Source organism: Athene noctua, chromosome 1, assembly GCF_965140245.1.
Source record: "Athene noctua chromosome 1, bAthNoc1.hap1.1, whole genome shotgun sequence".
Taxonomy (NCBI): domain Eukaryota; kingdom Metazoa; phylum Chordata; class Aves; order Strigiformes; family Strigidae; genus Athene; species Athene noctua.
In genome coordinates this window covers 264,309,159-264,337,092 of record NC_134037.1, presented here as the reverse complement: position 1 = coordinate 264,337,092, position 27,934 = coordinate 264,309,159, and the positions used below count along the sequence as shown (strand labels likewise).

The 27,934-nt window shown below is 62.8% G+C and overlaps 4 protein-coding genes across 8 annotated transcripts; 2 read left to right on the top strand and 2 right to left on the bottom strand.

The window, feature by feature from the left end:
• Window positions 1–759: 759 nt before the first annotated feature.
• ART1 (ADP-ribosyltransferase 1) lies at window positions 760–4,239 on the top strand. Of its 4 annotated transcripts, XM_074919586.1 has the most exons (3): window positions 762–3,155; window positions 3,564–3,602; window positions 3,701–4,239. In XM_074919586.1, the coding sequence occupies exons 1-3, from the start codon at window positions 2,369–2,371 to the stop codon at window positions 3,781–3,783; spliced, it is 909 nt and encodes a 302-aa protein (XP_074775687.1). In that variant the 5' UTR covers window positions 762–2,368; the 3' UTR covers window positions 3,784–4,239. The 4 variants fall into 4 exon arrangements, 3 of the variants coding, with proteins under 3 accessions (XP_074775677.1, XP_074775687.1, XP_074775697.1); XM_074919576.1 differs by having other exon boundaries at window positions 760–3,155; window positions 3,564–4,239; XM_074919596.1 differs by lacking the exon at window positions 3,564–3,602.
• A 138-nt stretch (window positions 4,240–4,377) lies between these two features.
• On the bottom strand, window positions 4,378–5,873 carry IL18BP (interleukin 18 binding protein). The gene is made up of 5 exons (XM_074919608.1): window positions 5,836–5,873; window positions 5,545–5,613; window positions 5,274–5,339; window positions 4,912–5,041; window positions 4,378–4,771 (listed from the first exon to the last, which is right to left on the bottom strand). The coding sequence occupies exons 1-5, from the start codon at window positions 5,852–5,854 to the stop codon at window positions 4,597–4,599; spliced, it is 459 nt and encodes a 152-aa protein (XP_074775709.1). The 5' UTR covers window positions 5,855–5,873; the 3' UTR covers window positions 4,378–4,596.
• Window positions 5,874–7,980: 2,107 nt separating this feature from the next.
• Window positions 7,981–22,701, bottom strand: RNF121 (ring finger protein 121). Its single transcript, XM_074919558.1, has 9 exons — window positions 22,629–22,701; window positions 16,737–16,774; window positions 15,668–15,809; window positions 14,256–14,410; window positions 13,653–13,760; window positions 13,248–13,368; window positions 11,475–11,608; window positions 9,196–9,297; window positions 7,981–8,357 (listed from the first exon to the last, which is right to left on the bottom strand). Exons 1-9 carry the CDS (start codon window positions 22,683–22,685, stop codon window positions 8,237–8,239), a joined length of 978 nt encoding a protein of 325 aa, XP_074775659.1. The 5' UTR covers window positions 22,686–22,701; the 3' UTR covers window positions 7,981–8,236.
• Window positions 22,702–23,108: 407 nt separating this feature from the next.
• XNDC1N (XRCC1 N-terminal domain containing 1, N-terminal like) lies at window positions 23,109–27,886 on the top strand. Of its 2 annotated transcripts, none has more exons than XM_074933285.1 (10): window positions 23,109–23,187; window positions 23,922–24,020; window positions 24,338–24,476; window positions 24,568–24,723; window positions 25,498–25,649; window positions 25,787–25,863; window positions 25,982–26,184; window positions 26,533–26,668; window positions 26,865–26,959; window positions 27,361–27,886. In XM_074933285.1, exons 2-10 carry the CDS (start codon window positions 23,976–23,978, stop codon window positions 27,591–27,593), a joined length of 1,236 nt encoding a protein of 411 aa, XP_074789386.1. In that variant the 5' UTR covers window positions 23,109–23,187; window positions 23,922–23,975; the 3' UTR covers window positions 27,594–27,886. The 2 variants fall into 2 exon arrangements, with proteins under 2 accessions (XP_074789386.1, XP_074789378.1); XM_074933277.1 differs by having other exon boundaries at window positions 25,495–25,649.
• Window positions 27,887–27,934: the final 48 nt, after the last annotated feature.

The window sequence follows — 27,934 nt, the reverse complement described above, 5'->3', positions numbered from 1 at the left end:
CAACTAATCCCAGACACCAGAGGGAGAAGAGCAGGCGTGTTTTACTGGTGACAACCAATGTGACAGTGTAATACAGAAAACATTCGGATACTCGGGTTCTCAGCCCTGAGCAAGGCTGAACAAGGGACGCTGGACACATTCTCTCCTCCTCCTGATTCTATTCCGCCTGAGCTGCACCCTTCCCCAGGCAGCTTACACACTGTGGTAAGGATTACAGACTGGTAGCAGCTTCGGCTTGGGCCTGTTGGTCAGGCGGCAGCGGTTCAATGTTTCAGCACTTGTTCCACCAGCACAGGGGGGTTGTGGTACCTCAGTACAATACCCGCTAGCACAAGGGTTATCAGTTATACATATACAGGATTAATTTATAGGTGAACTCTGGCCTGGGCCGGCTGTCCGAGCCTTAGCACTCCAGTTGTGCACCGTTTCAGTCCCCTTCGCACAGAAGTTCCGTTAGAAGTTCTCTCTCTCTCAGAGTGTAAGCAGCAGGAGCGTGACAGTGGCCATCTCCTCCGCGGACACGTTCTGCCCCAGGCTGATCACCTCTCCCGGGTGATTTTCCCCGGGTCGACTCTTTGCCCCCCCGTCACAGCCCACTGCAGACAGCACCTCCCATCGGGGACCCTCCTGCGGCATCTCCTGCGCTCCGTCCCGCGGCAGCGGGGCCACCGCTTGTTGCGGGAGGATATCGGACCTGCCCGGCTCTGGGAGAGCTGGAACAAGCAAAGCCCTTTAGTTTTCCAAGAGTGCCTGCTTATGCTCTCGCCAAAGCTCTCACTTCATAATTAGCAAATCAGCAATTAGACAGTTTCTCCCACCAGCACAAGCCCACTCTAACTGGCGCTGTGCAGAGCAGTTGCCTCCTTGTTCACGCGGCAGTTTCTTCTCCCCGTTCGGGACTTTCCCACAGCTCAGGGTTGCAGCTCTCCCTTGTTTTTCCTGCCACCTTGGCACAAGCGGGCAGTTTCTGATTGCGGCCAGCGGAGGAAGCAAGCAGCCAATTCAATGTGAATGATAGAGCAAGCTTCAACTTTATTGAAAGAAATCACCCCTTATATAAGCACTCTGCACTAACCATGCACACTCCTCACACATCTATTGGGTACATGTAACAGGCTGCATTATAATATCCCAGCCCCTGCTGGCATTCCAGGTATGTGACAACATCTTCCCTCTTCTGGCCCGCCTTCTTTCCCAAGGTTGTTTCTACCATCAAGGCCGTTGTGTACCTCAGTTTCTCTCTTTGTTAACATAACAGTCCTCTGCTAGCGTAACTGTACCCGGGGTTGTTTCCTTGGTTTACCTCAGATGGCTGCAGTCAGCTCCTGCACAGACCCACGGCCTTGCTCTCTGCAAGCCCTTCTCCAATATCTGACCTTTCCCCCAAGGCCTGTTTCTCACGCACGCCTTGCTGCTTCCCAGAGGCTGTGCAGGGCTGACAGGCCGGTGTGTCCCACAGGGAAAGGGGAACTCCCAGGTCAGTGGGAGGAAGGAGCAGGACGAAGGGTGGGAGGTTTCCTGGAGCGGGGGGGACTGTCTGCCACGAGAGGGACAGGACGTGGAGCAGACGGGGTGGTCCTGCGGCTGTCACTGGTTCCCCCCACCTTGGGGGATGAAGCGGTGACTGACTGCACCCCGCACCCGCTGTCCCTGCGCTGCCGGGGGAGGAGCTGGAGATCTGGGGATCAAAACTGAGCCCGGGAAGAAGGGAGGGGGGGAGGAGATTTAAGACAGGGTAACGCTTCTGACCGTCCCCCTCTGTCTGTGAAGCGTTGGGTTTGTGCTTGAATTAAAGCAGAGGGGATTTTCCTTCCCCAAACAGAACAGTAATGGGAGAGTCGCCTCTCCCTGTCCTTATCTCTGTTCCCGAGCCTCTGGGTTCATTTCCTCCTTCCCAGCGCTGGGGGGGGAAGGGGGGACTGCGCGGCCGTGTGGGGCTCAGTTGTCCTCTGGGCTCAACCCAGGACAGAGGACGCTAAAAATAGCCGGGAGGACGGAGGTGGGGGCTGGACCCGGGCCCGAGCAATCCCGGCTGGGGCTGAGCTAAAAAGAGCGAGCGGCTGCTTCTCGCCTCTCCTGCTGACGGCGGAAGCTGGGGAGCAGCACCCCAACCCCACACCCGCCGTGGGGAGCTGGTAACGCTTCCAGCTGGGGCTCGGGTAACGGGGTGGGGCTCTCGGCGGTGCCGGGAGGGGCCCCTGGCTGGGGATACACCTGGGGGTGCTTTCCCCCAGCCTGCCCTGCTCTCTCCGCAGCCCGCTCCCCACGCCGCCACCGCTCTCGCTCCCCCACCTCCGCCTGCGGAGGATCCGGCTGCTCCCCGGCCCCGCGGCAGACGGGGGCTTCCCCAGGGGCCGCTCCGCCCCCCATGGGGCATCTGGCGCTGGGTTTGGTGCTGCTGGCCGGGACCCTCGCTGCCAGCAGCCCCCCGCGCCGGCGAGACCTCGGCCCCCTCCAGGAGGCGGCACTGGACATGGCCCCCAACTCCTTTGACGACCAGTACCGCGGCTGCAGCCGCTTGATGGAGGAGGAGCTGGAGGAGCTCAACCGCACCGAGATCGCCATCAACAGCGTCTACGCCGAGGCCTGGACCCACGCCGCCGCCCAATGGCGGACCCAGCAGGGCCACGTCCCCCGGCCACCGGCGCTGCAGCCGGAGCACGCGGTCGCCCTCCTGGCGTACACGACGCAGGAACCCCTGTACCGGGAGTTCAACGCGGCCGTGCGCGAGGCCGGGCGCTCCCGAGAGAAATATCTGGGCGCCTTCCACTTCAAGGTGCTGCATTTCCTCCTGACCGAGGCCCTGCGTGTCCTGCGCGAGGCCCAGCCCCGCCGCTGCCACCACGTCTGCCGGGGCGTGCCGGGCATCCGCTTCAGCGCCCAGCAGCACCAGTCCGTGCGCTTCGGCCAGTTCACCTCCACCTCCCTCCAGTACGGTATCTGCCAGCAATTTGGCCAGGACACCATCTTCTGGGTGGAGACCTGCTACGGCGCCCACATCAGGAACTTCTCCTTCTACCCCGGGGAGGAGGAGGTCCTCATCCCGCCCTTCGAGATCTTCGAGGTCACCAACGTCACCCACCATGGGAACGGAGCCCTCATCCAGCTCCGCTCCCGGGACACGCGCAGCACCTACAACTGCGAGCTGGTGAAAGGTGACGTCCCCACGGCGGGGCGGGGGGGACTGGGGGTGGCCCCGTCCCACCAGCTCTGCTGGGAAGGGGGGGTCTTGCCCGTGGGGAGGGTCACGGGGGGAGTTTGCCTTCAGTCTGGCGTCCCTGCACGTTGCCCAGCCGCTCTGCCCCGGGGTTTGCAGTGTGGCACGGCACGGGATGGCACGGCGCGGTAAGGCAGAACACGGCAGGGCCTGACACGGTCCAGCGCAGCACGGCATGGCATTGCACGGCACGGTGCGGCACGGCAAAGCTTGGCACGGCACGGCACGGCTTAACACGGTGTGGCACGGCCGGGGCAGGACAGCACAGCATGGCGCGGTACGGCACGGCACGGGGAGGAGCAGCGCCGTGCGCGGGGCCCGTGCAGACGGTTGGTCTTTTCGGCAGAGAAGAGATGCCGGAGCCGGGCGTGCGGCTTCAGCGCAGGTGAGCCCAGAGCCCCGCTGCAGCCGGGGAGGGCAGCCCCCAGTCAGGCCCACCCGCACCCCCAGCTGCCCCTGACTCTCCTTCTGTGACACCCCCAGGCAGGAGCGTCCCCAGGGACCCCCCGCAATTCTGGGGGCTCCTCCTGGCAGCCACGGCCCTGGCAGCCACCGGAGGCCCCTGAGCCACGAGGCCACCGAGCCACGGCGAGGACACGGGGTCGTGACCAGTCCCCACCGGCTTGACGGCGACGGCAGCGGGACGGGGGGCTGGGGACATGGGGACAGGGGGGTTGGGGACACGGGGACGGTGTGTCCCCACGGGCACCCGCGGAGGCCGGACGAGGCCTTGGGCAGAGTCGGGAATGGGGGTGGGTGCCGATGGGGACGCGGGGGGGGACACGCATCGGCAGGGCTGATTTTGGGGGTGTCCCTGCCCAGGTTTTTGCTGGTCCCCGAAGGAATAAAGACTTATTGTGGGTGCGGGGTGTCCCCGGGGGGTTCCTGCAGCTGCCTGGGCTGGGGGCAGCACGTGGGGGGCTGTACCCCAGGTCCTTTCGACTAGCCCCCAGCCCCCGAGGGAGCAAAGGGGCAGGCGATGGGCCCGGCTCCCCGGGGGTCCCTGCGCCCCCGGCCTGTCCCTGGCTCTGCGGGTGGGGGTCAGGGACGGATCCTGCCCTGCGCGGGCACAGGAGCCACCTCCTCTCCCTGCCCCTCACCCCCCGGTGCCCCCTGCCCCCAGGGGCGGCCCCGTCCCCAGGACACGGGTGACACCGGGCGGCCTCGATGAGCTTTAATGAACCCTGGGGTCCCACAGCCGGCTGCGGGCAGCTCCCGGGGCCGGCCCGGGCAGCGCTCCCGGCTCGGGTCAGTGACGGGGGGCCGGACCCCCAGGCACGGCGGGGCAGGGAGACGGGCCCCCACGGAGGCATCACGTCCCCGCGGGGACCCGTGCCGCAGCGGGCGGGCGTTCACGCGTCCCGAGTTGCTGCCCGGTCTCAGCCCAGTCCGCCGCTATGGGCGGGGGTCGGGGTCTCCCACCGCACCTCCCGGGTGTCGACGCCGCGGGGGCTCAGCACCACGCAGGTGAAATTGGTGTGGAGGTGCCGGGCGCCGAAGGGGCTGAAGCTCAGGTCGCGGCGCAGCGTCACCCCCGGACCCCGCGGCTCCTCTCTGCGATGCGGGGGGGCACCCATCAGCGCCCGCTCCCTGACAGCCCCCCCACCCTGGGGCTCGGGGACCCAGCGTCCCTGCCAGCCCCAGCGCCCTGGGCAGCCCCGCTGCGGCCGGGCCCCCCGCACCCCGGTACTCACAGCACCGTCCCCTCGCGGACGGCCCCGTCGGGGTGCAGCTTCTCGATGAAGGAGCCGTTCCCCAGCCAGTAGAGCAGCGTCAGCTCGGGGAGGCCGCTCGCCGCCTCGCACCACACCCTCACGCTCTCCCCTACAGCCGGAGGGGACTTGGGGGGTCAAGGGCGGGGGGGCTACGAGGCGCCCCGCTGCCCCCCCGCCCCCGATCAGGCTGCCACAGGCGCACACGCACACACACGCCCCCCCCATTATCCGCCCGGTATCTCGCCGCGGGTGGAGGATGCACCCCACCTGCGTCCTCATGGCTGGGGGGTGTCACTGCAGCCCCCCCATTCCCTACACACACCCCCCCGGGGGTCACTCACCCGGGCGGGGGGGCTGTGTCGGCTTCCGCAGGGCGGTGATGCGGGGGGGCTGCAGCGCCGTGGCACCTGGGGGGGGGGCAGATCGGGGTGAGGCAGGAGGGGGCCAAAGCCCCCCCTAAACGCCCCAAATCCCTGGGATGGGGGGGACCCGGGGGGCAGGGTCCGGCAGAGGGGCCACGGCTCATCCCCAGACCCCCCCCAGGTACCTGGGGGGGTGTTGGAGAGAGACAAGAGTTGTTCCCAGCGCCCCCCCCGCAGCCCCCCCACTTACCGGTGCAGCGGGAGGCCAGGGCCCAGCAGAGCAGGGGCAGGAGGAGCCGGGCAGGGGGGGCCGGGGGCCCTGCAGGCAGATAACGGGGGTTCAGCTCTGGGGCTGCTCCCCCCGAGCCCGGGACGGCCCCCCCCAGCATCCCCCCGCAGCATCCCCAGAGCTCCCCACAGCCCCCCCAGCATCCCCCAACTGCCCTCCACCATCCCCAGCAGAGTCCCCCCCGCCCCAGGCTGGTTCCCCCTCTTGGGGGTCCCCCAAATCCCGCCTGGCGCCCCCCCCGGGTGCACGCACCACACCCCTGCCTGTCCATACGGGGGGGTCGCAGCGCAGCCATGGGGCAGCGGCTCCCGGGGAGGCGGCGGCGTTTTATGGGGCGGCCCGAGGGGGCGGGGGGGCCGCGCCGTGACTCACCGGGAGCAGCCCTGCCCCCCCCAACCCCGCCCCCCCGGCGGCACGACCGCCCCCGGTACCGGGACCCCCCCCAGCCGCGACGTGTCTACGGGCCCCGGGACCCCCCACCTCGAGACGTGTCCAATGTCCCCCCGTGTCTCTGCGCCCCCACCCCAGGGACGCAGAAACGGGGAGCCCCCCCCCGAGCCCGGTGCTTCTTGGGGACGGTCCCCCGGGGCTGGTGGCAGCAGCGTGCCCAGGCCGCAGCGGGGGGGCGGAGGGTGTGTGTGAGGGTCTCGCTGTGGCACCCCCCGTTTCGTGGCCAGCCTCGGGGGGGGCGGGGGGGGTTGGCAGAGCTGTGCGGGGAGGGCGGGAGGTGGGCAAAGCCCCCCCGGGCCTGGGGGCAGCCCCTGGTGCTGGGCAGGACCCCGGCCCCAACTCCAGGGGACAGAGAGAAACCACCAGGGGCTGGATGGCGGGGGGGGGCAGCGCTGAGGTAGCGCCGGGGCCCAGGCAGGAGCCCAAGAGGGGGCTGCGACCCCCCAGGCCAGGCCCCGGGCCCTCTCCCCGTGGCAGAGCCCCCCCATAACCAGCCTGAGGCGGGATGCGGGGGGAGACCCAGGCGGCAGAAAGAACCCACCGGAATCGGGCTGCAAACCAGGGAACCCCCGGGGCCCCGGGGCCGGGAGCCAGCGCGGGCACGGCCCTGGCACGGGGGGGCCACCGCAGCGCACCCCCAGGCCTGTGGCAGCTCCAGCGGGGCCGGCACCGGCCCAACACGTCGCCCGGAAAAAAGCCCCTAAAATCCCGGCAAAAGTCCCGGCACCTGCTACCAGCAGTTCCCACGAGGGCCGGCGCTGGCAGAGGGGCTACCGCGGAGCCCCCCCGCCCCCCTCGCCCTCAACAAGCGCCACCCGTCTGTGTGTCGTCTGCCGTGGCCCCCCCGCCACGCCGAGGCCACCACAGCGCCGGCCCCGCGGTCCGGCGGCCAAGGAGGGCCCGAGGCTGCTGGCCAGCCCCCTCCGCCGCGTCCCGCTCCCCACCAAAGCTCGGCCCGGCCCCGCTCGGGGGGGCCGCCACGTCAAAGACGCGGGCAGGGGCTCTCTGTGCCCCCCCCCGGCCTCCCAGCGGCGCACGAAGGCCGAAAGAGGAGCCGGGGGGGCCTCAGCCCGCGGCAGAAGAGCGAGTCGAGAAAAGCCCCGGGCGCCGTCTCCCTCCCCGGGACTCTCGCTCCTCTGCCGGGCACAACACGGCGACGGCCTTCGCCCAAAACAAACCCCAAAGGACTCGGCGGGGCTCGTGGGGCCGCCACGCCGGGTCCCCCCCGACCCCAAACCCCTCCCGGGGTGACGCAGCCCCCGCAGCCGAGCCCCCCCTCCCCGTCGCCGCTTCCCCAAGCCCCCGCACCGGGACCGGGGGGGGCGGGACTGTCCCCTCACTGCGTCCCCCCCCGACCCTGCCCCAGAGCCCGGCGCTCTCGGGGGACACGGCGCGACCTGACCCCCTCCCCCTGCGCCCCCCAGGACGTCCCGGCTGGCCCCGGGGCTGAGGCCCTTGAACCCCACCCGCTGCTGTAGCCACCCCGCTGCTGAAAACCGAGCTCAAGGCCCCTCGCGTGAGAGGGACGGGGGGCTCCGGGGCAGGGAAACACCGGCCCAACCCTGCCCGCGCCCTTCGCTCCGTCATCCCCGTTAATACAGCGCCAAAAAAATCCCCGGCGAGGCGCCCCCGAGGCCTGGGGCTGGGGCAACCCGCTCCGGTGCTGCCGTCTCCATCACCGACCCCCCCGGGAAGGGCCGCAGAAAAGGTGGGAGCGTACAAAAGGGTGACACGAGGCCGAGTGGCTCAGTTCCTCCCCCAGGGAGGGGACCTGGCAGCCAAAAGTCCCCATTTTAGGGGTGCCGGGCTCCAGCCCCCCCGGACTGAGCCAGCAGAGCCTCGGCCCGTGCCCCTGCACGAAAGGGAAGATGAAGAACAAGCCCCCACGTGAAAATTCACACCCCCCCCGGGGTGGGGGGGGGCCATGTAAAGGGCTGGAGAGGGAAACAGGAGAAGCGTCTCTTTTCGTTGCAATAGAAAGTTTTAAATATGCTCATTAAAATAGATCGCTTTGAAAAAAAAAGGGACTCCCCCGACCCTCACGGGAGGAGCCCCAGGGTTGAGTCCTCCCCGTCGCCGCTGTGTCCTCGGGGGGCGACCGAGGTCCTGAGAGGTGACGGAGAAAAGCCAACGTCCCCCCCGGGCGGGCGCTGTCCCCTTGCCCTGGGCACGCGTCCTCTCGTGGCTTGGTGGCCGCTCGCCCTTACTCCAGCCCCAGGATGTAGTTGATGCACTGGACCAGGCCGATGATCACCGGCTGCCAGGCCACCAGGTAACGCAGCCAGTCCAGCAGCTGCCCGTACATGACGTGAGGCCTCTCCCAGCTGGGCAGGAAGGAGTTAAAGAGCCACGGGGGGGCGGGGGGGGTGGTGGTGAGGAGAGGAATGTGACCCCCCAAGGGCCGAAGCCGCCAAGCTCAACTCGGCTGCATCTCGGCGGGGGGGCAGGGTGGTGGTGCAGCCAGGTGTTCCGTGGGATTTGGGGAGGGGGGGGGGGGGGGGCTGACTTCACCTCCTCCTCCTCCTCTTCGTCCTCCTGTGGGACTGACAGGACCCACCTCGGGATTGGGGCACCCACGTCCCGCACGGGAGCAAACCCAGTGCCCGCCTGCGCTGGCAGCCGGAGGTGGGAAAGACCTGGGGCTTGAGTCACCCCTGCGGTGGTGTGGGGAGGGGGGCGCGGGGCAGGACGGGGGGGCTGAGGCCTCCTGACACAGACAGAGGCTGGAGGGGGCAGGACAGGGGGCTGTGGGGGGCAGAATTGGGGTGCTAGGCCTTCCTGACAGCAGGCAGGGGATCTGGGGGGCAAGATGGGGGGTCTGAGCCCTCCTGCTGGTGGGCAGGGGGGGCCAGGACAGGTGGGGCTGAGCCCTCCCACCAGCAGGCAGGTGCTGGGGAGGGGCAGCCGGGAAGGGCTTTGGGAACATTTTTGTCCCTCAGACAAGGGAGCAGCCGCCTCGCTGGAGGCCGCTGGAGGCCGCAGCCTCCCACCCCCTGGGCCGGGCCCGTTGCTCTGTGCCAGACGCCCCGTGCCCAGCTCGGGGACAGATTCTGCACAGTCTTGGCTGGCAGCGACCTGCCCGGGGTGCCAGGGCAAGCCCCGAGGAGCAGCCAGCAGCTCCCGGACACGTCCCTGAGCCCCTCACGCGAGGGGAAAGGATACGGGTTACTGAACATCCTCTTGAGATCCACCTTCTCTTTGCAGTATGGACACGTCTGCTTCTTCCCGACGATGCACCAGCCACGGATGCAGAACTCGTGAAAGCTGAGGAGCAGCACGTTAAGGGGAACTGGAGGGGGTTGGGAGGGGGGGACACGATCAAGCGTGGAGGAAACCATCAAGCTTCAAAAAAAAAAAAAAAAAAGTCATCACCACGCCACTCTGCGTGGGGGACAGGAAATAGCCCACGGCCGCGTTGCACAACTGCAGCCCCTTCTTAGAAGGTGCAGCACCTTCCTGGCACCCAGGAAGGGGCTGACGGGGCGGGCACTGACGCGCCGGGCACCGAGGAGACACAAATCCTTCACCCACAGAGCCCGGCACGACGCGTCGCCCCGCAGACACACCGGGTGAAAAGCTCCTCAGATACATGGGCAAGAGGTGGGAGCAGGGGATGGCTTTTTTTAAGCTAGACTTAACTCAAAAAGGGTATTTTAGCAACAAAAGCGCTGCCAGGAAATGCGATCAGTCACTGCACCAGGCTGCCCTGAGATGCTCGGCAGCTCCTGTCCACGCCTGCAGCTCCACTCTGGGCAACGCGCTGCTGATCCCTCCAGCTCCTGTGGCAAAGCGCCGCCCCAGAGATTTCTAAGCTCTTGGCCAGACACTCCAGGAAAGCAGCCACTCTGGAGCAAGAACATTTTTAGGATTTGATAACAGTAATTTGTTTCAATGCTTAGTTAATCTCTACTTTCTAGATGGCAGAGATTCCTCTAACCTGTGAGTTCATTCCCCAAATGGAAGATCCGTGGCCCACAGAGGCTACACACCATCCTTTCATATAGTCTGGCACAGGGACACCTTTGCCTGGCAACTGCACTCGGCTAAGAGCAGCAAGGTTTGTTGTTGGACTGACAAAAAAAGGGGAGGTTTGGCCCCAAAGAATGTGGCACACCATCATAGGACACGCTGTTTTCTCAGGAAGGGAGCACCGGGGGCTTCAAGCACTGCTGAGAGCTCTGTGGATCTGAGCGTGCGCCTTACACAAGGCTCCTGTAAAGGCTTCTTGGGGATTAACAACAGATTTAAGGAATTTTTCCCAGTGTCTGACTTCCAGGTGCCAGCTACGGGGTAGCGAGGAGTCACCCAACCTGAGTGCAGGTGGGAAAAAACAACAGGGAAGCGTGAGGCGGCTGCAGTCGCGGCCCCCTGACGGAGACGCTGCCACGCATGAAGGCGTCACCAAGCAAACAGAAACTGCCCCAGGTAATGCCTCTGCTCCTCGAACCGAGGGTTAACGCTGGAGAGCAGCCAGCCCCCACCCCCCCAGGGACCACCATGAGCCCCAAACCCCCCCGGGAGCTGCTGCAGGGTGGTGGCACCGAAGCCCAGACCCCACATGGGGTTGGTTGCCAGGGCCAGGTCAGCATCAACGCCGCCAGTTTCTAGCGGTTAAATTCAGGCAATGAGTTTTGCCAGCGTGACCTTTGCTCAGGCTCAGTTTGGAAACCACCTCACAGCCAGAAACGCAAGCGGTGCCCGAGGACACCCCACCTCCGCCACTGAGTCACGGCCAGGAAACTCCCCCCCCACGCCCTTCCTCCCGCCAGCTCCATCCCGCTGGGGCTGAGCGGGACTTCCAGTTCCCACAATGACTGGGCACTGGTCAGCTGATGGGAAGGGCCACGTGATTCCAGGGCACTGGAAACCCTGGGCACAGCCAGAGGAGCTCTGGGGAAGGAGGATGCTGCTGGGCCGCGGCTGGAGCAGGCAGGGCAGGCAGGGACGGGCAGCGCCAGAGCCTGGGGGCTGGTTTTGGAGCCATGCTGCGGGGCAGGAAGCTTTTTCCATCCCCACTCTTCCCTTTGGAGGTTCTCTGCGAGGAGGTTGGCTCGGGGACACTTCACACTCCTACATGGCACGGCGGCAAGCACGGGGCGAGCAGGGGCCAGTGGATTTGGCAAAGGCCACTGGCAAGCGAGACGTGGCTCTACGGCAGCGCGGGGCGGGGGGGGAGCTGGGGAGGGGGAGGAAGAGGAAGCAACTGCTTGTAACGCACACGGAGGCAGCGAGGAAGCGATTTGGGGGACACGCAGGACTTGGCCTCTCCCTGCCACGTCAGCTATGACACAGGCATAGATCACGCGCAAAATCAGCACAACGGCCCCGAGACGGGTGTTTCTTCACCCCAGGCTGGGGGGAACTTGGCGGGGGGGGGGGGGGGGGGGGGGGGGAGGAGGCAGGAGCCTCGGCGAGGGGCCGGCTCCTGAGGAGAAGGATACACGTGGTTGCAGGAGAGGCGGTAGGTGTTCTCGATGATCCCCTCCTCGTTGACGTCCACGAAGATCTGCTGGCCGCAGACGGCGCAGACGCTGTCGGAGAGGTGCTTGGTGGGCATCCCCGAGGCGCTGTAGAACTGCGGGAGGGGAGGGCAGAGCAGAGGGAGAGCGGTGACAGCGGGAGGGCAGGCGGCCCACGCGGCTAAGCTTTAAGAAGGGCTGAGCCCAGCCTTGGCCTTTTGGGCTTAAAAACCTCCTTACAGGTCCGGCTGCGGGAAACAATGACAACAGGACAGGGAGCTGCTCAGTGACGTGGTGACCCCAACCCCTCCGTGCCAGGGACCACTCCCGGTGAGTTGTCAGCTGCCGGGGGCGAGAGCAGGACGAGCTGGAGGTCAGAGCTTTGACCCAAAATGACAACCCTGGGCTGGCAGTGGAACGTGAGCCACAGGTCCCTGAAGCTTGGATGGCAAAAGAGCAGAGCGCAGAGAGGCCGCCTCCCCCCGTTTCCAAGCGCGTTGGCTCAGCACCAGCCCGATGGGGCCAGAGACCGGGTCTCCCCTGCACGCAGCTGCGGTCCCACAGGCTCCTGGAACGGCCACGAGTCCCAGATCACTGGTGCTGTGTCCCGGCTCCCACAGAAGCCTAGAACATCTCAAGTTGGAAGGGACCCATGGGGATCATCGAGTCCAACTCCCTACTCCCCCCAGGACTGCCTAAAACTAAACCATAGGACTAAGAGCATCATCTAGATGCTCCCTGAACCCTGACAGGCTCAAGGGGCTGTGACCACTGCCCTGGGGAGCCTTGTCCCGGGATCAACCGCCCTCCCAGCAAAGAGCCTTTTCCTTTCAGTCTGACATTCCTCTGACACAGCTTCACCCCATTTCCTCGTGTCCTATCACTGAGTCACCAGAGACCAGCAACTGCCTCCCTTGAAGAAGTTGTAGACTGCGATGAGGTCACCTCCCAGCCTTCTCTTCTGCAAGCTGTAGATATCAAAGTCCCTCCTAAGTCTTGTCCCCAAGGCCTTTCCCCATCTTGGTCGCCCTCCTCTGGGCACACTCCAGTAGTTTATATGTAGAACCAGGATTAGCCCATCCCAAGCAGAAAATCTAGGACTAGCTCTTGTTAAATTTCATATTTGGCGATTGCCCAGCTCTCCAGTCTACCCAGACCTCTCTGTAAGGCCTCTCTACCCTCGAAGGAGCCCATAGCTCCTCCTAGTTCAGGATCTTTGGCAGAGACCTGGCACAGCTTTGCTCTGAGCATCCTCCTGCAGCCAGACCAGACCCTCAGGAAGCCCCTGGGCTACTGCAGGCCTGTCCTGGATGCTCATGGCCTCCATGGGGGGAGACCCGAGCTCTGCTGAGGTATCCCAGTGCAAGTGGAAGGCGGCTGGCGAGGGGCTGCGGCAGAACCTCCAAGGAGCAGCAGAAAGCTCAGAGAGGAGGAGGAAACACAGAGTCCAAGACCCTGAAGAGCTGCTGCAAAGAAGCAACATGACCTACTCCAACAGTGTCCTAGGTCATGTATTTCTTGGTGGAATGGGGTTTTTGGTACCAGGTGGGCAGGCTACAGATTTTAGGCAGGCAGGAACATGCCCGCTGGGCACAGCGAGCACAAGCTGCAGCGGGAAGCCTGAGGTGTGAATCCTTCCATGTGGCTGCGGGTTAACGCACCCGCAGCTCCTCGGCACCATAGATTTTTAAAGGCCCAGGGTAGAGAAATATTTGTCAGGAGGTCAGAGGGGCTAAACAGATCCTTCTAACTCACCCCGATGGTCGAGGCCATGTAATCCGCACACATCTCGGCAAAGTCCCGCTCCAGCACCCCGTAGTAAAGACCGTAGAAGAGGAGGGCGATGCCAAAATCCATCGCGTCTTCGGGTTTGATTCTACAACAGAAGAGCCCAAATGACAAGAAGAGGTTTTTTTGTTTTTTTTTTTTTTATTGGCAGGGGCGCAAAGCCAGCGTGCTGACACAACCCACAGCACCAGTTCAGGTAACCCAGCACCTCACCCGTGACCCTCCCAGCAGGGAGACGACACCCCAAGAGTCTCTTTGGTCCTGTTAATCAGATTTCTAAGATAACTAGCCACCCAGAATCATAGCCAACGCCTTATTCCACACTGTGTTACACCCCCCACCCCAGGATTAGGACCCCAAAGAGTCACTCACCTGAATAATAAATTAAGACCAAAAAGTGTAAACATCACAGTCATGTACCCTACGATCCCGGTGGCATAGCTGATCTTGTATATTAGTAGAAACCATTTATAAACCAGCCTGTAAAGAATTAAAACAAGAACTTTACTTCATTTTTCCTGAATGAAACTGCACCAAGCACCTCAAGTTTCCCTTTTCAAACCCAGACGGTGCTGTCTGCAGACGCTTTAGCTCCCCACACGCAGGGGCAAGAGAGCTTTACATTTCTAATTCAAGCTACAGATCCACTGCTACCACAGACCACTCACGCCCTCAACTGCCAAATTAGAAACCTCAGGATCTCCACAGGCTGTAAACAAACACGTTTCAAGCCGGGAATGCCCTCAGTGGAGCTACCAGCCCAGGCAGGATCTGCTTTTCCACCACCCACTCAGCTACCACGTGCACGGGGCTGGTCGCCAGCGGCTGGTTAGTGCTTCACACCACCCAACTGATCCCCCGGGCAGGGCCTGAGCAGCCCCAGGGTGCAAAGTTTCAGGCAATAACAACTGGAAAAAGCTCCTTGTAATGGTTATCCCGGGGCTGAGGAGTTTTCCCAGGAACACGTGTACCGACCTGGGTGTTGTCTGTACCAGAGGTTTTCGAGTTGCCCTGAAGGTGACAAAAGCTGTGACCGCTGAGAAGAGCACCCAGATTACCAGGAACCGCCACCAGTACAGCTTGATCGTGAAATACAGAGGCACTACCCACATCTGGAAGAGGGTGACCATCTGCAGGAACACAGGGGAGGCATTTTGAGCTGGTTCTCTGCTCATCAGGCACCAGAAACACCCTGCCAGCCTGGCAGCCGTTCTGCTGCCTGCACCAAGCAGCACCGGGGAACACGGGAGGTTCAGTCTGGGGCACCCCAAGAACAGGCTCAGAGCCTGACGGAAGGAGCAGGAGGCAGCAGCCTGGTGATCTCTGGTAGCAGAGGACGAGGGCTGGCGGGAGAACGCCAGGGAAAGATCTCCAGAGGAAGGTACAGGAGATGGATCCACCTAACTAGTTGTCATAAGGCAGTTACCTAAACCTTCACCTTCCCAGGGTCCCAAACGCTGCAACCACAGACACCTCAGGCAAAGATTAAACAAAGCGCAGCAGAAGGTTTTAGACTCGCCTCTGCCCTGCAGCCCATTCCCAAAAGCGATCTACGGCTCCTGAGGTGCGGCCAGAGGGGAACAGGCAAACAGGTCCAGGTTAAAGTTCACAGAGGATTACAGATATTGCCTGGAAACATTAATGACGGTAAGGGTGAGGTTGGCTGGGGTGAAACAACAGTCCCTGACAAGCTGGTGGTGTCAGCAGGTGGCAGGGCTGCCCAGCGGTGCCACGGGAACCATCAAACCCAGGGTCCTGGCAGCAAGCAGCCCCCTTCATGCTGAGGAAGCGCCCACAAAATGCACCTTCCCTTGGCCTTACCCTCAGGACAGTACCCGAGATCCGCCTGGCCCGTCACCCACTACCAAAGCACTACGTAAAACCGAGTCGTTATCAGCATCACCTCTACCAGAAACTCACAGAATCATCTAGGTTGGAAAAGACCTTGAACTCGAGGTCTCCAGGTGCATCTATCCGCACCCCTAGCTAGAACCCCCCAACGCCACTGGGAAGATGAGGGTATCTCGACACCAGATAAGAGGAGGAAAAAAGGGGAATATCCTTCTCGCCGGGTAAAGGATAAGTGGCACTCAGCGCTCACACCTGGCCTCGGAGACATAAGAGGTGGTGTAGTTGCGCCAGGGCAGGGTCAGGCTGGCTCTGAGGAAGGATTTCTGTGCAGAAGGGGCTGTTGGGCGTTGGAATGGGCTGCCCAGGGCAGGGGGGAGTCCCCGGGATCCCTGGAGGGGTTGAAGAGTCGGGCTGAGCCAGCGCTGAGGGATCTGGGGGAGTTGGGAACGGTCAGGGGGAGGGTCATGGTTAGGCTGGAGGAGCTGCAAGGGCTTTTCCAACTGAGATGATTCTGGGATTCTGTGGGAGACACTTACGTTGTAGGAGCGGGGGTGCCTCTGTTTCCACTGAACCAAAAGGAGCTGAGCCACCACCAGTGTGGCAATGAGGATGAGGACCATCTCGGCGTGCATCGCCTCGTGACCACGGTGCTTGGCATGCATCTGCGCGTGCTCCACCCTGCAACAAGAGGGAAAAAGTGGCCCAAAAGCACATGGGCAGCACGGACCACGGGCGAACAGCACAGCGGGGCCAGCAGCCAGGAACGCCAGACAGAGAGACACCACGAAGGAGCGTCGTGGAGATGGGGACTGCGGTGCAGGTCAGAGGAGAAAGGACAAGAGGCTTCTCTGAGATGAGCTTGTTTGTAAACTGGGAAAGCCAAAACCACCCTCCAGCCAATTGTGGTGTGAATGAGGGGGAGAGAACTCACACCTGTGTACCTGAACTAAGGAACGTGGGGCACACGGCATCAGCCGAGCGTGCGCTGCCGCTCAATGCCAAACCCTCAGCCCAGTTTCAGAGCCCCCAGCACCTTTCTCCCTCTGGCCCAGCAAGGAAAAGGCTGGACGGGCAGCGAGGGCATGGTCCACACCTGGCAAAACCCCCAAACCCCAGCAAAGGGCTTCTTTCTGCCCTAGGCAACCCCATTTGCATCCTGGAACAAGAGATTTCCAGGCTGATGCTCTACAGACACCCTGGGGTTTCTTCACAGCTGGTGCTGTTTGAGCAGAAACCAAGGCAAAATTAAGACCTGAAACATCCTGACATCTCGGTCTTAAGCTGACAAGACAGTTCAAGTTAGGAGGAAACAAAAATCCAAACGCAACAAATAGGCTGAATTCTCTGATCTTATGCCATCCTCTGTAAATTAATACTGAGAGAAGACCAGTTCTGCTGCGCTTTTCAACAAGCCTCTGGCTGAAAAGGGTTTGGCTAAGGGAAAAGGAGGAATATCTAGCAAGCAGTTTAGAAGAAACCCCATCAGTGCTGCTTTTTAAGACAGTTCATAATTCCCCTTAAGAAATATCGCTGCGCAGGGAAGGCTGCCATCCTGCGAGTACGGGCTGGGAGCTGTGGGCACCGGTTCACCAACCCCAGACTCACCTCCATCTCTCCTCTGGGGACAAGTGCGAAAGATCAACCTAGGGAAGAAGGAAAAAAAAGAAAAACACCAAAGGAATCAGCCACTGAAGTTCGGGAGCAGCTTTAAGGAGGGAAATTCTGGATTCAGAAACTTTAAACGACAAACCCTCGACGTACCCATCACAACACCACAGCCCAGAGCCATCCCCCGACCTCGGGGCAGCACGGGGAGACCCGCAGAGCCCCCCTGCTCCTCCATCAAGTCCTTTTCCCTGGATACTCCCGTATTTTATAGCAGCCAAGGCTCTGCCCGCCAGCCTGCCCCACGTGTACCGGAGAAATTGGTTTAAGTCCCATGTTCACAACCCAGCCGGGTGTCTCTGCACACGCCACAAACAGGACACAGAGGGCAGCCTGAAATCCCACCAGCCCGCAGGATGCAACAAACCATCACAGAAAGAACCACAGAAAAAGAAAGGTTGAGGACTTGCTTTGCTGATGCGGCTGGAAGCAAGCGTCCCAAGTGTCAAGGGCAGCAAAGTTTTTGCCTGACAAGAGCAACCGAGAGCGACAGGAGTTGCCGTTATCAGTGAGGAGACGATGGGCTGGCGCAATCCGTGTTTAACGCCAGCTGGGCGCACCAGGCGGGACGCAGGGTGCGAAGGACATCCTCTGTCTGACAGGTTTAGGGACAGAAGGAACCGGAGTCAGTGGTTTCAAAGCCTCCTTGCAGAACCTCGGCTCGGTGCTAACCAGTGTGAATGCTCTCACCATGAGGCATTTGGACTGGGGACGGGTTGGGGGGGACCATCGGCATTGCATCACAGCTTTCTCTTGGAGCTTTTTATCCCCACAGAAGAGCTGAAGCGACCTCCAGCACTGGCCATGGCCCTGAGCGGGCTCACTGGCTGGGCAACACTGACCCCAGTGCTAGCACAAACCCTGACCCACGGTGCTGAGGAGGCAGGAAACAAAATCACGCAGCCCTGACTTCATCTCACCTTTCCCCGGCGAGAAACGAGCACAGATAAAACCTCCAGTGGCTCGCCTGGGGCTGGGCACAGAAAGATGGAGCTTACAAGCCTGCCATCTGGTTGCAGACCCTCCAGCGTGATCCTCCAACTCACCCCAGTTGCCAGCCCTGAATAACCCATGCCCGACCTTTACCAGGAGCAGTTGTGGGGCCGCAAGGAGAGAGATGGGAAACAAGTCACTCCAAGGACATCGTTATCGTGGTTTTCTGCGCACACCGGAGACATGTACGCAGGAACGGGCTCCACCTCACCCCACCGGCTCGGCTTCAACCTTTACCCCAGGGCTCTCGTGGGGACAGCGCAGCAGACGGTGACGTGCCACCGCACGACAGGTCCCTCAGGGCTGTTCCCCTGAGAGGTGTCTCGCAGGCAGCACCTCCGATCGCACCCTGGGCTCGGCCGAGGACACGCGCGCAGCCGCTTCGTTTCCTCCGCGGCACCTAATTATACCCCGGGGTGAGGAGAGAGGGAAAGGCAGGGTGGCAGCCACCCGTCTGCGTGCCGTTACACATCTGCTGCGCCGCACCCCAGAGCGATGCCTGTGAGAGATTCAGTCCCCGAGGCCTTCGGGAAGCGCTCCAGTACTCAGGCAGACGCTAAATAGAGATCTATGAAAATCCCTGCTCGAGCTCGCTGGCTTGCGTAGGAAACGGAGCGTAGGTGGTGACGATGTGACACCGGCTCCAAGCAGCGCGCTCGTATCGCCTCAGTTTCCCCAGCTCTTCTGTTCTGAAAGCATCCACGTCCGGTTCAGTCGCCAATTTCCCTTCAAAAAGTCAGCTGCGCAATTTGCAGTTGGAACAACTGCTCTGATAATCAGGTTAAAAAAAAATAATTTAAAAACCCTCAAACGTTCTTCGGTCACTGCAAGCAGGGGAAGGTGAAAAACCCGAGTGCTTGTTGGCCCAGCTCAGCTCCGGCGCAGGTCAATCCCGCTGCGAGCTCCGGGCAGTCACCCGGGGGCTCCCACTGCCACCCCCCAGGAGATCCCCGCTTCCCCCAGTCCTCGCTGGATGAGGATGTTTTACAAGCACAGACAGTCCAGCGCCTTCTAAACACATCAATTATTTTTTTCCCCCCTCCAGTGGCTTCTGGTCACTCCTCTGTGCCGCGCCAGAGGCCGTTCCACCCACGCCGGCCTGTCCCATGCTTGGGGAACACTTCTCAGCCTCGTTCCTTCAGCATCTTCCCCAAATTTGCAAATTATTCCAGTAAACGAGCTAAAGCCTTCTCATCCCCAAACCCTGAGGAAACGTCACAGAGAAGAGGGCTTCCTCTAGCTGTCCTCCAAAGCCAACAACAACTGCCACCTTCGCTGTCCTCGCAGGTGCAGGAATCCACAACGGAGAGACACAATTTTCCCTCAATTACGTGGACTAACCGGATTCCCCTGAGCTTAAAGCTCCTGAAATAACTTTATTAAGAGGGGGTGGGACGTGACAAATGGGACGTTCAGGCAGAGGGGGAACGATCGGATAACTGCCAGAGAGGACTTGGCAGAGCAGCCACCCCAAGCTGGACTCTCCAGTTAACCCCTGCTTTATCCACACGCTCTCTTACCAAAGAAATCTAATTTTGGTTCTAAAAACAAACAGCGGCGGTAAATCCAAGTGTGAGAGATGGTGCCAGGAAGCACCTGCTCTTGCCGTTAAGCTCTATTTCTAAGTTGGGGTTGTCTCATTTTAACACCCGGTTTTGGGGTCCTTTTCTATCCCCATCAGCTAAGCTGTGCAGTTTTTGCTCTTAAACCTCCCTTTACCAGGCCAGAGAGGAGAAAGGTCGGACAAGAACCACGAGGATGACTGCAGTATCTGAAAATACACTCTCTTGAGCACCTCCTCCAGCTGGTGATACCAGCACAGGACACACTGAGTGCGACCAGCTAGAGCTCTTAAACCAAATTTTTTTCAGAAAAAGTTCATCACCCTCTGGGTGATGACTGGGAGCGACTGGGTATTCATGACTAAAGTCTAATTCTCTCCTCAGACATGGTGTCGTGGCCTTTGGATGAAATTCATGCCACTCCTCAGTTTTCAGCAGGGGCTAATGCCCCAAAGCTGCCACAAACCTGTGACTCCCACAGCTGGGACAAGAAAATTACCTCCCTCTCGGAGACGCAACGGCTGCGCTTCCCTACAATCCAAACCCCGTAACTGCCTGTTTCTTGCAATCCAGACGCGGGGAGAGAGGAGGATCTCCAGGCTCACGTCCCAACCGCCCTGCTGCGAGCCGGCTGTAATCTCCTTACGCTCTAAATCTGGGAAGGAAGTAAGGAGGAACATCTCGAGGATGGAGAATAAGCAGCTGCTGATTTCAGTTCCAAGCTACAGAGCAGCCCACAGTTCATGTTTGGCAGCTCTGCAGTAGTTTGGCCACCCAAACCAACAGCACCCAGCATCTGCCGGGCGCAGCGGCGGGCCGAGGCGCAGGAGCCAAGGATCCGGGACGCCTGCGACCTGATCTCATCTCTCCCGCAGCTCCCACCTCGGTATTTGTTTCGCATCACCCCCGAGGAACAACCCAAAACAACTGGAAGATAAATCTCAAGAGCACTGAGAGCCTGGATGTTCACCCGAGGCAGATTTTATGAATCTCAGTTTCTTCTGCTCATAAAACAGCGCAATAACAACTGTCGGGGAGTAGCAAGGCCCCGACCGACCAAACGCTTCAATAATTGTAAATGAAACCTTTGCCAACAGCCCGAGTTACAAACGGGCAGAGCTGAAGCCACCCGACACAGCGTTTGCCCCACACAGGTGCGCCAAGCGAAACGTTAAACCGCTTTCAGACTTCTGCCGTTAACAGTTCCTCAGCGACGTGCTCGGCCCAACGAGCTGCCAAGATCCCTGGAGACACAAGCACACAGATTTTGTGGAACCACAGCAGAGGGATAAGCACGGCCCTGCATGAAGCTCCTTATCAGCCACCTCCTCGCGATGGCCTCTCTGCCCCTCAGCCACCCCCAAAAGCTGTTTCCTGATGGTCTCAAAAACAGGAATTTCAATTGTGGGGGGTCAGAGACTGAAGATCTTCCATGTTTTTTCAGGAAAGAGGTTTCCCATCTGCTGCTGGCACTGAACTAAGGAGCTCACATGTGCAAGTTTACTCTGTGCTTACTCGTTTGCTTTAAGTCTCGCTTATGGCAACGACACAGGAGGAGACTCACTGGTTCAGAGCAGAGCTCAGACAACCTGGTTCCAGCGGGCGCACATACACCTCGGCACTCCTCAAAACCTGGTTAGAAAAACACCCATCTGGCATAAAAACCCACCAGTGAATAGCTTAAAATATAACAAGCAGCCACTCAAGAGCAACCGATTCGTGGTTTAAGACATTCAGTCGCTGGATTTGAGGTTGAATCCTCCTGTCACCCCTCTGTACCCGCTCTCCAGCGGCGACACACGCCGCAGGGAGGGGGCACAAGCTCTTACCACGCTTCACACAGACGGTCTCGCCAAACTACCAGTTTTGGAGGAAAAGCACTGAAAACCGCCTCAACTACACCAGCTGACTGCCTTCTCCCCCTCCCCGTGCCGCTGCTCCCACAGCTGCAAACACGCAGAGCTGCCCCACGAGCCAAGGAAAGCTCACGAAGCGCAGGTGACAGCGAAGGGCGGGCAGCACGCACACCGCAGCGGGCACCGTGCTCCCTATTCCAGCTTTCCAAGCAGATTATTATTTTTTTTTTCAGCTTTGTAATTTTGCCTCTCCAGGAGCACTTGAAAGCCAGCACGGGAACGGCAAGGACTTCGATTAAAGCCCTCGACCTCACACGCCTTCAATTCCCCAAGAGCAGTAAGGGCCACTAATTATCTCAGCGTGGAAGCTGGCACAACGCAGCACCGAGGTGACAGGCTGAAGTGGCTGCCAGGAGGAAACATTACCCACGCTGCCAGCGTCCCAGGGCACCCCCAGCAGCCCCACGCGCACCCCTACTCTCCAAAATGCAAATCCCACCCCGGTCCTGTGCGGCTTTTCCAGCAGCGAGTTTTACAGTCGGGAAAGGAATTAACAGCAGAAAAACTTCACAGGTGCCAAAGGGCCCAACTGGTGTTTCCAGGACCCCTCTTCAACTGCACCGGCTCTGGGGACCCCGAGTTTGAGAACAGGCGCTTTGGCCGCTGCAGGGACACAAAGTCCTTCCGGGGGCTCGTCCCCGAGCACCTCAGGGTGCAGGTACCTGCCGTGTCCCCAGCCACCATTTCCTCATGCACCTCACAGCATTCCCGAGCCTCGTCCCCATCGCTGCCCTTCTCCCCACCGTGCTCCCCGCAGACTCTTCCAGGCAATTCCTCCACCCACACCCACCACCCCCCCCGGCTCAGGCCCCCAGCCCACTCCAGCACCCCACTCTCACCCTTCCCCAATGCCTCTAAGACCCACGGGGACCCCACGGGCCCCCCAAAGCCCCTTCTCCCTGGGCCCACAGACCCACCTGGAAGGGCCCCTCACGGCCCCCTAAACCCCGAGCCTCACAACGTCCCTCTGCCCCAGGGACCTTCAGACGCTCCCAGCGCCCTCCCGCCCCAGAGCCCCCCAATGTCCCCCTGCCCCAGGGACCCCCAGAGCCCCCCAGCCCTCACGGTCCCCACGCTCACTTGTCCCAAAGCCCTGCAGGCTCCCAGCAGCCCCCCAGTGCCCCTCCGCAGCCTCAGTACACACCCCCACTCCGGCCGCTGCCACCTGCGCCCATGCCAGCGCCCCCAGACCCCGAGCCTGCCGCTGCCCCCGCTCCCGAGCCCCCCACAGCCCCCGAGGCAGGGCCCTGCCCCCGCGCCAGAGCCCCCAGGCGCCCCCCGCCCTGCAGCACCCCCAGCCCTTCCCCTCCCCGGGACCCCCGGCCCGCACCGCGCCCCCGGAGCCCCCAGCCCTCCGCTACCTCCTCCACATCGCGCTCAACGGGGCCTCCAACCTCCACTTCCAGCACCGCCGCCATCTTCCCCCCCCCCTCCCCAAAGGCCAGCTCGTTCCGCCGCCGTCCGCCAATCACAGGCTACGCCGCCACACGTCTGACCAATCGCTGAGCTCGGCGCTGCCCCGGCGACCAATCGAAGGAGAGGGGGGGTGGGACAGCAGCCGGAGGAGCCGCTCCTGGCGGGAGGGAAGGGGCGAACTGTCACGGCCAGGGATCATCTGCCATTTCCAGACTCGGAGCGGGACGCACGGTCCGTGCCGATGGGGTCGGTTACACCGGACACCTCGCGCCGCCGGGCCGGCTCCGTCAGTGCTGTTGAATCGCCTCCTTTCCCCTCCCCCAGCCCTTTCCGCTGCCGTCTCACGCTGTTCCGAAGGGAGCGCACATGGCAGACGGTCCCTTAGCCCCCGCAGCTCGGGGCGGTGACGCGGCGCTGCTGGAGGACTACGTGTCCCGTCATGCACCGCGGCGGAGCCCCGGGCGGGCCGGGGTCGGGGAGCGGGGCCCGTGGTCAGGGACCGAGGTCAGGGCTCGGGGCTCGGGGGTCTGGGCTCGGGAGCGGACGGGGGGGCTGAAGTGAGGAGGGAGCGGCGGGGAGCGGGGTCAGGGGTCGAGGGTCAGGGGTCAGGCGGTTTGGGCGGGAGATTCCGGCGGCGGCTGCGGGATCGGTGCGGTGGCGGGGGAGAGGGGCTGGGGGGGGGAATGGGGGAGAGGGACCGGGGAGCGCTGGGGGGGCGGCGGGGAGAGGGGCTGTGGGGCACTGGAGGGGGTGAAGGGGGGCACGACTGGGGGCTACTGGGATGGCAGAATGGGTCTGGGGGCACCGGGGGGTGGAACTGAGGCGCTGAAGGCAGTTGTGGGGCAGGGGTGGGGGCACTTGGGGGGGGTTGAATGGGGCTGGGGGATGTGGGTGGCACCAGGGTGGTGGAATGGGGGTGGGGGGGTGAGTTAGGGACACAGGGGTGGCTGACCGGGGCTGGGGGGGACCGTGAGTCAGTTGTGGGGGTCATCGCTGTGGCAAAACAAAGTGGAGGGTCGGGTCTGGGGGGCTCTGAGGTGACTGAGGGGGTGTGGGGTGGGTCTGGGGGGATTGTGGGGTGGCTGGAGTCAATGGGCTCATGGAGTGGCTGCCCCAGTGTCCCCCACTTCGCACCGTTTGGAAGTGGGGGGCTTTGCTCCAGCTGGCGTGGGGCAGAGGCTCTTCCCTGCTGGGAGGTGCTCAGTCCCGTCGGGGACGTGCCCCCCCCTATGCACCAGCTCGGAGGGATCTGAAGGGAAGCTCGGCAGAGGGGTTTCTCCTGGGGGTCCCAGATGGCTCCGGTTAAAATCAGCTTCATCGTCTCCTTCTCCTCGCAGGTCTCTGGGGTGTCTCCTCGGGGGGGGGCGGGGGGGGGGGGTTGCCAAACCCAAGTTCCCTCTGAACTGCTGCAGAGGGGAGGGTCCTCAGTACAGGGTGCGATGGACTGCAGCGCCACAGCTCTCCCTGTTATGTGCCGGCGGAAGGGCACTAATTAGTGCCATGGGGCGCTAATTACATGTGATTCCTCTGGAAAAGCAGTGGCTATTCTGTGGGTCGCTGGAGAGTCACCTACTTCTCCCCCATGCCCGGAGCGAGTCGGAGGGGAAAGGGAAGGGGCCGAGGCGTGACGTGGGATCTCTGCCGGTGTCTGCAGGACCCCAGGTACCCGGTGGAGAATCTGCTGCGCGAGGACGGCCCTCGGCCCTGGCTCAGCTGCCCCCAGGACCGCAGCAGGCACCTGAGAGCGGAGCTGCAGCTGGAGAGAGCCAGCCCCATCGGCTACGTGGACGTCGGTACGTCCCCCTCGGCACCAGCTCGGGCAGGGGCTGCGCCCCGGCTGAGCTTGGCAGCCCTGAGCCTCGTGTCCCTCGCGCCTGAACACAGGTAACTGCGGCTGCGCCTTTCTCCAGATCGAGGTGGGACGTTCCTCGTGGCCGCTCGACCAGCCGTACCTCACCCTGGTGCCCAGCGTTGCGTTGATGACGCCAGCGGACTCCAAGCTGGACCGGAACCGCTGCGGTGTCCGGATGTTTAAGGAAGGTAAAAATGCGAAGGGAAGTTGGCACAGGGGGGAGCAGAGGGGCTGGGAGGGGACAGGGAGACCAGGGGACCAAGAACTGCAGCCATTCCATTCGCTCTGCGGCTCCAGGAGGTTCGTAGCATTGAATGACTCGAGCGTGGCCAGAGAAGGGCAACGGAGCTGGGGCAGGGTCTGGAGCACAGGTCTGCTGGGGAGCGGCTGGGGGAACTGGGGGGGTTCAGTCTGGAGCAGAGGAGGCTGAGGGGAGACCTCCTGGCCCTCTGCAACTCCCTGCCAGGAGGGGGCAGAGAGGGGGGATGAGTCTCTGGAGCCAAGGCCCCAGCGCCAGGCCCCGAGGGAATGGCCTCAAGCTGCCCAGGGCAGGGTCAGGCTGGCTCTGAGGAAGGATTTCTGTGCAGAAGGGGCTGTTGGGCCTTGGAATGGGCTGCCCAGGGCAGGGGGGAGTCCCCGGGATCCCTGGAGGGGTTGAAGAGTCGGGCTGAGCCAGCGCTGAGGGATCTGGGGGAGTTGGGAACGGTCAGGGGGAGGGTCATGGTGGGGCTGGAGGAGCTGCAGGGGCTTTTCCAGCCTCAGTGATTCTGGGAGTCTGTAGCAGCTCTGCTCCCTGCCCAGAGCTTCCCCCCTGCCCCTAATCCCCCACTTGTTACCGTGTCCTGGTCCCGGAAGGGGAACAGCAGCTCAGGGTGACAAGCAGAGGTGGGGACAATGCCGGCATGGTGGTCCCCAGTGTGTTCCCTCCACCCCAACTGCTTTTCCCTGACTCCCTGCAGCAGATTTCCTGGCGCTGGCAGTGGGGCAGAAGTGGGACCGCCTGCGGCTCACCTGCAGCCAGCCCTTCAGCAAGCACAGCCAGTTCGGGCTGTCCTTCATCCGTGTGCGCACGCCGCTGGACCCCCAGCAGCCCCAGCCCCCCCAGCAAGGCCTGGTAGGTGCCTCTCGCCACCTCCTCGTGCCCCACGGTGAGGCCTGGAGGCTCCTCCCCGGCTGAACCAGCGGCTGTGCCCGGGGTGGGGGGCACAGAGCACCGGTCTCCATTCCCTGAGGCACTTCCCTTGTCCCCAGGAGGATGCTGAGCCCGTGGACAGCCCCTGGCACTCCAGCCCGGCCATTTGCCGGACCTTCTTTCCCAAATCTCCCTCGTAAGTAGCCGGGCCTGGTCCCCTCCGCGCGCAGCCAGGTTTGGGGTGTCGCCTCCAGGCCCCCGGGTGCCTGGAGCCCCGGTTTTGGGGAGGGGGCTGACAGTTCCTCTGTCTGCAGGAGCTCGAGGGAGGAGGAGCAGCTCAAGTGCCACCTGCAGCAGCTGGAGCCGGGTGCCCGGAGCCCAGCTCGCCTCAGCCGCCCAGCCCGCATGGTGCTGTCGGCGGCACGGAGCCGGGCATCGAGACCCAAAACCAGCACAGCCACCCCGGGCGGTGACACGGAGCTGCCGGTCGAGGATCCGGGAGGCCCCGCGGTGCCAGGTGAGCCAGAGCTGCCCACGTAGGGCTTGTTTCAGCACAGAGAGTCTTTGTGCCCCCCCAGACCATCCAAAGGGGTCTTATGCTGCTGAGAGATCTCACCTGGGGCAGGCTGGGGTGAACCCCCAGCTGCTGGGGGCTCCCCGTGCCCGCAGGGATCCCGTTTCCCCCCCCCCTGCTGACAGCAGGCTGTGTCCTGGCTGGGGTGGCCGTCCTCTGGGCGTGTCCCCCTCCTTGCTGGCCTGAGGGAACCATGATGGAGGAGGTGACGGTCATTTTGTGTCACCTGGGGTCCTTTTGCTGCCCGCGAAGGCTCAGTTCTCACTCCCTTCCCTTCCACTGGGAGATCAGGCGCTGCTGAGCGGAGATGGGGGGGATCACGACTGGTCCCCTGCTCCCCAGGACCCGCGCAGGATGTCCCTGCAGCCCCCCCCAGAGCCCGTCGGCAGCCGAAGAGCAGGCAGAGAGCTCCCAGCCCTGCGGGCAGGTAATCCCCGGGCTCCTCCTGCCCTCACCCCACCGATTCCTCCACTCGGAGCCTTTCCCAGCCCGTTCCCCCCTCCCTTTTGGCACGGATCCGGCGCGTGGTTGGGATCCTTCACTCCTTTTAGGGTGGGGGGAGCAGGATGCAGTGCAGGGGTGAGCCCCACACTTACAGCCCCTCTTGGAACCCCCTCCCCCAGGGCTGGAGGAAGAGCCAGGGCCTGCAGGCAGCGTGAGGGCCGGGGCAGGAGCGGGGACAGCGGAGGGGCCCCGGGCGTCTGCCCCATCTGCTCAGGTAAGAAGGAGGGGGGGTTGTGTGTGTGTGTTGCCCCCTCCCTGCCCGAAATGGCCGCCCTGTAACGGGAGCGCACGGCGGAGCCGAGCGGGGAGGGGAACACGCCGCTGGGGCAGAGCACAGCGTGTCCGTCCGTCTGTCCATCGGCTCAGCCCCTTCGCTCAGCCGCGCTCCCTGCCCTTGACATCCCACGGGATCAAGATGGGCACAAAATGGAAGCGCTGGGGGCAGAAGGGGTGAGGGGACGCCGGCAGACGGCGGGACAGTGGCCAGATTTTGGGGGAGAAGCAGCAACACTTCACCCCCGATGGTGACGGGATGGGGGGATCAGCGAGGAGGGCACGAGCCTGAGCCCCGCGCCCACCGTCCTGTCCCCCCCCCTCGCCTCTCCTTCCCCGCAGGCCGCTTCAGCCTGGATCTCCTCCCCGTTCACGCCTCTTGCTGTGGTGAGGAAGACCCTGCCGCAGCCTGGCCTTCTTCCCCCCTGCCGGGGCCTTCGTCCCCCCCGGCCTGGGTGTCCTGCCCCATCTGCGAGCTGCCCTTCAGCGCGGCGGAGGTGGAGCGACACGCCAGCACCTGCGGGGAGCCCGCGGGGACACCGGGCCCCCCATCCCCATCCTCCTGGCTGGGGTAGGGCTGCGGCGACAGCGAAATGGTGGGGACACACACACAAAAATCCTCCCAAACCCGGGCGCTGACACTGGATCGGAGCCCTGCCTGCTCCTGCCTGCACTGCCGGACCTGGCTGGGCCACGGCAGAGGTGTAACAGCCCTGGAAAATCGGGGAGGGGGGGCCAAAGTATGTGGGGGGGTGAAACACACTTCCCTCGCCCCATGGGCAGTGTGGGGAACACCCCTGGGATTTGGGGGAGACCCGCGGGTGGGGAGAGGTGGTGATGATGGGAGCTGCTGCTGGAAGAGAATAAATTAAAGGAGAAAAAAAAAAAAAGAAAAAACTCTTCTGGGGGGGCCCTG